At 63.4% G+C, this 10090-nt stretch overlaps 1 protein-coding gene across 1 annotated transcript; it reads right to left on the bottom strand.

Moving 5' to 3' along the window:
• Positions 1–52: 52 nt before the first annotated feature.
• Positions 53–10048, bottom strand: P2RX6 (purinergic receptor P2X 6). Its single transcript, XM_061385640.1, has 12 exons — positions 9320–10048; positions 8539–8689; positions 6313–6384; positions 3934–4009; positions 3680–3773; positions 3516–3596; positions 3292–3433; positions 3100–3209; positions 1730–1823; positions 1538–1603; positions 1331–1408; positions 53–1253 (listed from the first exon to the last, which is right to left on the bottom strand). The coding sequence occupies exons 1-12, from the start codon at positions 9451–9453 to the stop codon at positions 1170–1172; spliced, it is 1182 nt and encodes a 393-aa protein (XP_061241624.1). The 5' UTR covers positions 9454–10048; the 3' UTR covers positions 53–1169.
• Positions 10049–10090: the final 42 nt, after the last annotated feature.

Below are 10090 nucleotides of genomic sequence, written 5' to 3'. Positions count from 1 at the left end.
CCCCGCAGATACTACCAGCCTCATCCCTGCCTGTAAGGAGCATGCGAGAAACTGTGGCTTAGGCAGGCTTTACTCCCTGACCTTGCAGCCATCCGTCAGCGTTGTCTGGACCCACACACAGGCCCACACCCCTCGCCCTGGTCCTGAGGGCCCCCCTGCCCACTCGGACACTGCTCTAAGGATCAAGAGGCAGCTTGAGCCCAGCCTGAGCCCGGCACTGGCCCTCTACAGCCGGCCTGCGTCACTGCCTTGGCCACGGCCAGCAGGCCTGGTTGCTGGGCCCCATGAGAAAGAGCCCCAGGCCTCCCACACGAGCGCTCCCAAAACTCTGCCATGAGGAGTCCAGCAGGCGGGACCCAGACCCAGGCCCCGTGAAAACTGCACACCACACCCTGGCCAGCCTGCCGCAGCCTCGGGGACTTGTCTGGGACATTCTTTCCAGCCTCGGGGCTCTGCTACCGAAAGGCAGGGCCTCCAGAGAGCCTCTGCTACAGGCTGGCCCCGGGGGTGACCTTGGGCAGCGGAGAATCCCTCTCCCACCAGTCCCCCTGACCCACACGGTTCCAGGGGGTGGGCTGGGTGTCTCCAGGGGGCTCAGCCCACCACCGTAGCAGCTCGTCCTTGGTCTTCTGTCAGTCCCAGCCCCCCCAGAGCCTGAGAGCTGCACAGGGAAGGGCTGGGCCGTCTGCCCGCCCCAGTCTGAATTCCAGGAGTGGATCCCAGCAGCAGAGACACTCTGCCTCAGACCCTGGGGCTCCAAGATGGGGGCTCGGGATGGGGGTGCTGACCGAGGAGAGGGCTGGGGTCTGTACAGCCAGAGGAGGGGCTGTGCAGACGACTGGTGCGGGGGCCGCGCTGGGCATCCTGGAGAAGAGCTGGGAGAGGGTTTTCCACACACAGATGCAGCTGGAACCCCAGGACGGCACCCTGAGGCGTCCTGCCACAGGTCCCTGCGCAGGCAGCTCCAGGGCACTCCCTGCCCCAGGAGGAATCATCCTTCCCCCCCGTCTAGTCCTGGGGGCTCCATCCACGAGGGTCCCAAGGCGAGGTCCCTGCCTTCCCAGCCCCGACCCCCCACCAGCAGGGAGCAGGCCGTCTAGTGGGGCCACAGCCTCGGTGTCCAGCTCCCGGCGGTGGCCGTGGCTGTCAGGACAGGCGCTGGGCTCCCTCTAAGGCCCCTGGACAGCTGGGCGGGGGGGTGCGGGTGCCAGCTCTGTCTGCTCGGGGCGGGCGGTCCTCTTTGGAGCCTTTGCCTGTGGATGATGGCAGCAGACTGGGGCTCGGGCCAAAGCCCCAGACAGGCAGCGCCCAGGCCCCACGCGCAGCGTACCTCCTCGTATTTGGTCCTCCAGTAGAAGTGCGCTTCTCCATCCACGTACAGCAGCAGCAGGTCACAGAGGAAGGTGATCTGGGGGCAGCAGGGCTGAGCTGTGCCCAGACCCACCCCCCAGGCCTTCCCCCGACCAGACCCGACACCGGGGGCCCAGCCGTGCCGGAGCGGGCTGGGCGCATGCTTGCCCACGCTCTCCACACTCACCACGCCCAGCCAGGCTGCTCCCGTGCCCAGAGAGATAAGCGTGGGGATGAGCCCAAATTTCCCTGCCTGAGAGATGGGGTGGAGCCCTGAGCCATGACCGTCCCTGCCGCCCAGCTCCCCACCAACCCTGCCTACCTACCCGCCCAGTGATGTGACCATCACCCCCCGCCCCTTCCAACCCTGCCCACCTACCCGCCCTGTGACCAGGATGTCGAAACGGATCCCATAGAGCTTGAGCAGGCTGCGGGCCTCCACACCCGAGCTCTCCCACCAATGTGTGGCTGTCCTGGGGGCAGGAGAGAGGCTGGTGGCCTGTTCCGCCCCCTCTCAGCCTCCATCCCCCTCACCCGCTGACCCCACAAACCCCCAGCCCCGCCCAGCATTCCAGAAGACTGCCGAGGACACAGGGGCAAATCAAGCTGGGTCCCACCCCTCAGGAGCTCCCTGCCTTCCCAGGGGATGGGGCAGAAGGGTCCCTAAACAGACACCAGCAGTGGGAGTTGGGGAGCTGGACGCAGGCCCAGAGTTGTGGGGTCCAGAGAGGGGACCTCACTCTCCCCTGGGAAGCAGGGAAGGCTTTCTGCAGGGCCCCTCAGGTTGGCTTTCCAGAGGCTGGGAAGCAGTTTTACACAAAGCACGGGGAGGGGGCGGGGGGCGGTCAGTGCAGCCGGGCCAGGTGAGGCCCAGGTAGCAGTCAAGGCCGTCGCCTCCAGGCCTGGGGGCTGTGTGAGCATGTGTGTGCGTGTGCATGTGTGTGCGTGTGCATGTGTGTGCGTGTGCATGTGTGTGCGTGTGCATGTACTTGTGTGTGAGCGTGTGTGTGTGCATGTGTGTAGGTACTCATGTGTGAGCATGTGTTCGTGTGTGCTCATACGTGTGGGCATGTACACGCGTGTGCCCTATGCGCGAGCATGTACATGTGTGCGTGCCTTTGTGTGCTCGTGTGTGAGCATGTGCTCGTGTGTGCATGTGTGTGTACACACGGTGAGGTGGCAGGACAGGATCCCAGGGGGTTCTGCTTGGGAGACTCAGACGTGACGGTAACTGCGGTGCGAGCCCATTGACCACACCTTGAATTAGAAAATAAACAGATTCTGGACTGTTACCGACACAGTCCAGGAAACTCAAGTCATTAGATTCTTTTTCTCAGGTGACGTGGGTGTTCAAGGCACTAATTTTTGAACTCTTCTATAGACTTTGGAACTTTTTAAAATAAAACCTAAAGGAAAAAGTAAAATAAAGCCCCTGCGTGGTGGAGGGAATGCTGGAGGCAGGACTAGGGAGGGAGCCGGGGGTCCTGGCGGCAGAGGGGGTGCAGAGTGGAGGCTGGACGGAGCCTGTGCTGGGGGCCCTGGTGACCCCCCGCCCACAGCGGGCATCCGGGGCTCTGGGGGCCGGCCTGGGAGCGGGGACTGGGGAGGGGGGGTGGGGGGTCCCGGCGGCAGAGGGGGTGCAGAGTGGAGGCTGGACGGAGCCTGTGCTGGGGGCCCTGGTGACCCCCCGCCCACAGCGGGCATCCGGGGCTCTGGGGGCCGGCCGGGGCAGGGGCGGTGGGGCCGCACCTGAAGTTGTAGCTCCGCTCCTGCAGCTGGAAGGAGTACTGGGGCCGGCAGTCAGTGCCCCTGCTGTCCAGGTCGCAGTCCCAGCGGACGTGGACACCCACAGCCCCGCCCTGCACACAGCACGCACTGCCCCAGCAGCTCCTGGGGCCTCCCCGGCCGCCAGGAGCCGCGCCCACCCCACCGGGGACCCACCAGCAGCGCCAGATCCTCAAAGACCCCTCCGGCTGCGGCCACGAGGTCCCCGATGCGGAACACGGGGCAGGCAGGGCTGGAGTGGGGGTCGTAGCGGCAGAGCTTGAAGTAGGTGGGGTCCTGGGTGTCCAGGGCATTGGACCTGAGGGGGCAGGCGGGGATCAGGCCAGGCAGGCCAGGAGGGTCTTCGGTCTGCCGCCCCCCCACCTCCAACCCCCGCTTACTTGGAGAAGTTGAACTTGCTGAAGGTGACGGTGTTTTTGATGAACAGAGTGAAGTTCTCAGCCTGGAGAAGCAGGGGCTTCCTGCAGGGTGGAGGGGGGATGTGAGAGGCAGGCTCCATGGTTGGGGGTGGTCGGGGGGTGGGCACAGGGCCTGGGGGGCTTACACGGGCACAGCACCGCTCTCCACTGGACACCAGCCCCGGATCTCGCAGGTCCTGTGGGTCCCATTGAACACTATGCACTGGCCCGTCTTTATGCCTTGAAAACACGGGACAAACCCCAGGCCCTCGAATCTTCATGGGGCCTGGGCAGGGGTAGGGGGAGGGAGGCTGACATGCAGGACAGACGCACACCACTCAGGGTCCCCTGGGCCGGAGCCCCCCAGCCTGGGGAGGCCCTGCAAGGCAGGCCTGCTTACCGTGGCTGTGCGTCCCCGTCTCCCCCTCGGGACAGTCCTGGTCAGCCCAGCAGTTAGCCAGAGGGATGGACGGGTGCTGAGGGCAGAGAGCAGACCGCCAAGGGCCTGGAGGGGCCTCCCTCGGGGACCCTGCCCTGCAGGGCAGGGGGACACACCCCTTCCTGCCTTAGCCCCTTGGGAATCTCTGAGTTTGGGGGTACCCGAGAGCCAGAGGCTGCAGATAATCACGCAGGCAGCAGCCCCAGCGGGAGACGGGTGCAGGCAGAGTTCCAAGGCTGAGCAAGACTCCTGACCCGCTCCTCCTGGGGGGACGGGAGTGAGGTGGCCAGGCCCAGGACCTCTGGTCCAGTTCAGAGGACGGAACAGGGGAGGTGACACGCGGCGAGGAGGGTGAGGGCGTGCCGGGTGGGGCGCTGGGCAGTGACGGAGGGCGAGCCCCGTGGGAGGACCTGGGAGCACACAGGCTAGCTGCGTCCCTGCTTCTTCTCCTGTGAGACGGGGCGCGGCTGCCTGCACACGGGGACCGGGTTTCAGGGGTCAGCCAGCAGGGGAAGGGGGTGAGCTTTCCGGGGCTCCAGGCCCCAGAGGGAGGCACAGTCTCACAGACGCAGGCTTACAGTTCTGTCCTGGCTGATGCTGGACACCGTTGCCCAGGGCACCCAGCTCAGGGCAGCGTGGGGACACTGGTGGTCGGAGGACAGTGTGGGGCCACCTGCCTGGCCTCGAGGTCCCCACCGCGTCCCACGTCCGTTCCTCCTCGCCGCCTGGCTGGGTCACCGTGGGCACCCCCCAGGCCCTGTCCTCCTCCATCCGGCTTCCCGAACAGCCCCTCCCGAGGCAGTGGAGACGGAGCTCCCCTCCCCTGAGCCCCCTGCACCGCCGTGCCCCTGTGATCAAGACCAGCTCCTCCACAGAGCTCTTGGGATACCCCCCAACTCCAGTCCACTCAGTGGCTCCACCCCCACTGAGCAGCAGGTGACTCCTGAGATGCCTCGCCCCACACGGGGGGCCTTGACCCACGCATCCCCGTCTGCCTGCACAGCGTGAAGACCCCTGTTGAGCCTGGGGTCCAGAGGGAAGCCCTGGCCGAGCCCCCAGGGACTCCCAGCTGCAGCTTCTGTGCCACCCCAGGACCTGTCTTGGTGGCTGGGCCGTCTGCCCCAGAGCTGCTTGGTGTGTGCGGGTGGGGTTTTGCAGCCCCCAGGGGAGGCTGGGTGGGTTTCTGAAGGCTGTGGCACTGCTCTTAGGACCAACCCACCAGGACCCCCGGAGAAGCGGCTCTGAGGGAGGCGGGCGGTCAGATCTGATGCGATACGGCCCGGCCCCAGCCGTTTCACGGGAAGAGCCAGAAGCCGGGACATGGAGCAAAGAGGAGTCCCGTGGATTCCAGAAAAGACAGAACCACGGCCCCAGCAAAACTTCAGGACAGTCCACACACTCAACCAAGACTAGACGTCCGTGAGAGTTTGCAAAGGGAAGGACATCGGGTGTTTGCCAAGGGAAGATGGGCCCACCAGGCACACGGGATGCCCAAGCAACAGCGGTGGGACCACCGAGCAGGACTCGGGGGCAGCTGACTGCACCCTTTCTCTCCAGCCAGCAAGTGACTACATTTTAGCCTTGATGAAAGAAAAATATCATCACAGAGGTAGGCTTCCACGGCCGTGTCCTGGGTCAGGACTCTTTAAGCAAAACCCACAGCCGGGAAACTGAACCCTTAAAAATGGTTAAGATGGTAATTTTTTTTGAGCTGTTTTATTTTTTAATATAAATTTATTTGTTTTAATTGGAGGCTAATTACTTTACAATATTGCATTGGTTTTGCCATATATCAACATGAATCTGCCACGGGTGTACAGGTGTTCCCCATCCTGAACCGCCCTCCCAAGATGGTAATTTTGATGTTATGTGTATGTTATCACAACTTGAAAAAAATCAGATAAAAAATCCACAGCTGGAGAGAAGGGCTGGGCTCTGTGACACAGGTCCACCCTGGGATGCCCTTGATGAGGAGGAAAGGTGCAGTTTCTAGGGACGGTGAGATTTTTGTGGATGGCAGGGACCACAGCTGCAGGGCACAGTACGCAGAGATCGCGAGCGGCCCTGAGGTCGGCCTGGGCAGCAGTGCGCTGTTGGCTGACGGAAACGGAAGCTGCTCCTGGGACACATTAATAGAAGCTACGTCTAGAAAAGGGAGGTGATCTTCCAGCTTGCCTCTGGCTATCGGAGTCCACCTGAGGACTGTGCCTTGTTCTGGGTGTTACCTGGACAACCTCCAGAGTGCCCGGAGGCAGGACCAGAATGCGGAAGGGCCCGGACACTTCATCGGGGACAGACTCTGGAACTGGGGACCCATGGGAAGCCCTCGGGCAGTCTTACCTCTGGGCACCTGCCCTGGACTTGTCCTGGTGTCGCAAGGAAGTTGGTCACCAAGAAGAACACGTTCTCGCCCTGGAAGAGAAGTGTCAGGGTGGGTCTCTGCTCCCCGCCCCCCACCAGGAGAGGCCAGCGGCTGGCAGCTTGGCTCGTGCGGGGAGGGGCCTGGCGCCATCAAACCACCAGCCCTGAGCCCCAGGAAAACACCTCCAGTGTGGCAAGGGTCAGAGACAGGAGCTCAGCAGGGCTTGCAACCTTTCCTGATCCCATGTCTGTCTCCCACATTCACTTAGTTGCTCAACCAGGATTTTCCAAGAGCCCTCTGATTCCAGACACCGCAGATCCAGGTTAGAGGCGAGGTGGATCCCTCACTGCAGACAGGGCCAGGAGCCAGGGGGCCAGAGGGGTGCTCTGTCCGGGTCGACGATGGCTGGTGCCCGCATGTTGCACATGCAAACTCAGCAGGCTTCCTGGGGTACACACACCCAGGAAGAGGCAGCAGGGGTGGCGGTGGTCAGGATTCCGAGGGGCTCAGTGGGGACGTCCCTGCCGGTCCAGTGGAGAAGAATCTGCCTTGCAATGCAGGGGACTCAGGTTCGATCCCTGGTCCAGGAACTAAGAAAGATTCCCACACGCTACAGAGCGACTGAGCTCACGTGCTGCCCACTGGAGAGTCCGTGCACCGCAGCGCAAGATCCCGGACGCAACTGAGACCCGACGCGGTGAGACTAATTAAAAAAGGGAACTTAGGGGCTTGGTGGACCCCCACGAGAAGGAGGCTTCTGAGGCGGCAGGCAGGGGCTGGGAGGGCCAGCCCAGCTGCTGCATGGGGGCCCAGCGGAAGGCCTCTGTCAGCCCGACCCAGGGATGGCGCAAGCGGCCATGAGAGCTGTTAGGAAGCGGAATGAACCAGAGGGAGGGGCAGGCAGGTGTCCAGTGGGCCCGACGTGGACACTGGGGGACGTCACTGGAGGACGAGAGGCCACACTGGGGGCGGGAGGTGATTTCCCGTCGGATGAGGTGGGCCTGCCCCGGGAGGTAGCTGTGCTCAGGGCGGGGGTCACCAGGGTTAGAACCTGGGCGCCAGCAGGACAGGGGAGGAGACTGAGACGGCAGACAGTCTGGGTGACGGGAGGAGGGTCAGGAGGCACAGTGTGGGGGGGGGCAGTGGAGGAGTGCCCCCATGGCCCTCCCAGCCCACCCTCCAGCTCACGCATTGCGCTCCGAGACACTCCTCCCCTTTCCAGATGCAGACTTTTTGTTTTTTCCTTTTCCATTTTGTTCTTTTAATTATTTTTAAACTTGCAGCCCATGGGATCTTCACTGCGGTGTGGGAATCTACAGTCGTGGCAGGCAGGACCTAGTTCTCCAACCAGGGATGATACCTGGGCCCCTGCTTGGGGAAGACGGAGTCTTAATCCCTAGACCACCAGGGAGGCCCCTCCATTGTGGTTTAGTACAGGGTACTGAATGTAGCTTTCTGTGCTGTGGGGCAGAACCTTACTGTCTATCCATTCTGTAATGGTTCACATCTACTGATCCCAAACTCCCCGTCCTTCCCTGCCTCGCCACCGCCCCCCAACGCGGCAGCCACAGTCTGTGGTCTACAGCTGTGAGTCCGTGCCGTAGATATGTTCATCTGTGTCATACTCTAGATTCCATGTGTAAGTGATATCGTTTGTCTGTGTCTGATAATCTCCGCGTCATCCGTGTAGCTGCAGATAGCATTATTTCATTCTTTTTCTGGCTGAGTAGCATTCCCCTGTGGGCTTCCTGGGGGGCACTAGCCGTTAAGAACCCGTCTGCCAATGTAGGAGATATAAGAGACAAGGGTTCGATCCCTGGGTCGGGACGATCCCCTGGAAGAGGAAATGGCAACCCACTGCAGTGTTCTTGCCTAGAGAATCCCATGGACAGAGGAGCCCAGTGGGCTACAGTCTGTGGGGTCGCACAGAGCGGGACATGACTGAGCCAACCGAGCATGCACAGGCGGCATTCCGCCGTGCCCACCGCGTCTTCTCTACCCGCTCCGGATGCAGGCTTGCTGAACGCATCCCTCCGGCCTGGCTTCCTGACCATCTCCTCCTCCACTGGAAGGCCACTGCTCTGCGAGGCCCGGCCCCAAGCATGGCCTTGGGCCAGAGCTGGCACCCCGTCGCCCCTGCACACACTCACAGTAGGGGGTGTGTCAGAGGGGCCAGCGCCCGGCAGCACTGCCAAGTCACCCACCTGTGGCGGCTTCACGAAGTCGGCCACGTCCCACAGCCGGTTCCCCAGCTCCTTGATCCGGGTCACGGAGACCCCCTTGAGCTTGGTGATGACAGAGACCTGGGGGTCCAGGTCCTGCTCCTGGTAGCCTTTTTTGGTGAGGAGGGCCCACCTAGGGGGGACGGACAGGCAGCGCGGTGTGCCCCCGGGGCCGCCTCTCCCCCGCACCCTCCTGGCTCCCAGCCCGGGGCTCAGGGACCCCGCCTTCTCTCCACCTGGTCTCCCACACCAAACCCTTTGCCCAGGCCGGAGCTCCGGCCATGGGTCAGAGGGCCAGGGCCCTTGCCAGGCACCTGTGAGCTTGGGGACGCCCGCCATCACCTCCTTCACCAGCCAACAGCCTCCCCTGCCCTGTCTAGATCCTCTTCCTCCTCAAAGACGCCCCCGACCCAGCTTGAAAGGGTGGTCTCTACCGGGGTCCTTAGTGCTCCAGCTCTCACGAGTGTCAGGGACCACCTCCTGCCTGGCCAAGGGCCCCCGGTGTGGGGCGGGGGCCCATCCTGCTGGGTGCCGGAGTCCAGCACGGGGCTGGGAAGAAGGCCCAGGGAAGGATGCAGAGAGGCACCTGAGCACAGGACCTGCTCTGACACTCCCCCAGCCTCTAGACGGACGGAGAGCCTTCCTTCTCCCCACCTCCTGCCCTGCACGCCGACCACCAGCCCAGACCATGAAGACTCAGCCTCTCGCCCCTCAGCCCAGCCATGACCCCTCCGGCCAGCACACCCGGGAGCTCTTCTCTTACCCCACCACGTAGACCACGACCCCCAGCTGCAGCAGCCTCTGCAGGGCGCCCACCCGCCAGTTCCGGGTCATCACATACTTCTCCGTTTTGTAATCCAGAAGCCCCCAGCCCACCCCGGTGCCTGGGGAGCCCATGTTCCCAGCTCCTGCTGGCGGCCAGGCTGCGTGAGTCAGCACAGCAGCTGCAGCCACAGCTGAACAGGGAGCTGAAGCAGGCGCCAAGCAGGGCCAAGCCAGCAGCTATTAAAGGGACACTCAGGCAGGACTCAGCCTCCACCTCCCAGCCCCTGGGCTCAGGCCCAGCCTCCCCGCTGCTCAGGGCCTCCCATCCACTGCAGACTCTGCCAGCTGGGCCGTGGGCACAGGGAGGAGCGGTCTCCGGCCCATGCCCTCTAACCCGTCACCTCCGAGAGATGACAGGTGGGACAGGCACTGTGAGAGGGCGGCCTGGGCCAGCTGGAGCCCAGAGGGCAAGGAAAGCCTCAGGAAGGGAGCTGCCCTGTGCAGACCTGAAGCTCAACAAGCAGCGCTGCGGAGGGCGTCCTGGGTGGAGAGAGAAACACAGGCAACTGCTAGGGAGTGAGTGAGCGCTGGACCCACAGGGTGGGAGTGGGGTCCTGGCTGCAGAAAGCAGTCAGCCGAGCCCTGCCGGGCCCCCTAGCCCTCTGTGCGACGCCCCCGAGAAGTTGCCCCAGGCTCCCGAGTGGAAAGACGACTACGAGGAGGCAAGCCTGCCGCGCGCCGATCAGTCCTGGTTGCGAGCGAGCCAAGG

Source organism: Bos javanicus, chromosome 17, assembly GCF_032452875.1.
Source record: "Bos javanicus breed banteng chromosome 17, ARS-OSU_banteng_1.0, whole genome shotgun sequence".
In the NCBI taxonomy this organism is placed as follows: Eukaryota; Metazoa; Chordata; class Mammalia; order Artiodactyla; family Bovidae; genus Bos; species Bos javanicus.
The sequence above is the reverse complement of the archived record's forward strand: the minus strand, read 5'-3'. Positions and strand labels throughout refer to the sequence as shown.

Coding starts and splice junctions, on each gene's coding strand:
- P2RX6 (XM_061385640.1), bottom strand. CDS start 9,453: ATGGGCTCCCCAGGCACCGGGGTGGGCTGGGGGCTTCTGGATTACAAA. Junction 3,434..3,515: donor AGCAAGTTCAACTTCTCCAA/GTAAGCGGGGGT, acceptor CTGCCCCCTCAG/GTCCAATGCCCTGGACACCC. Junction 1,409..1,537: donor GAGCAGCCTGGCTGGGCGTG/GTGAGTGTGGAG, acceptor TGCTGCCCCCAG/ATCACCTTCCTCTGTGACCT.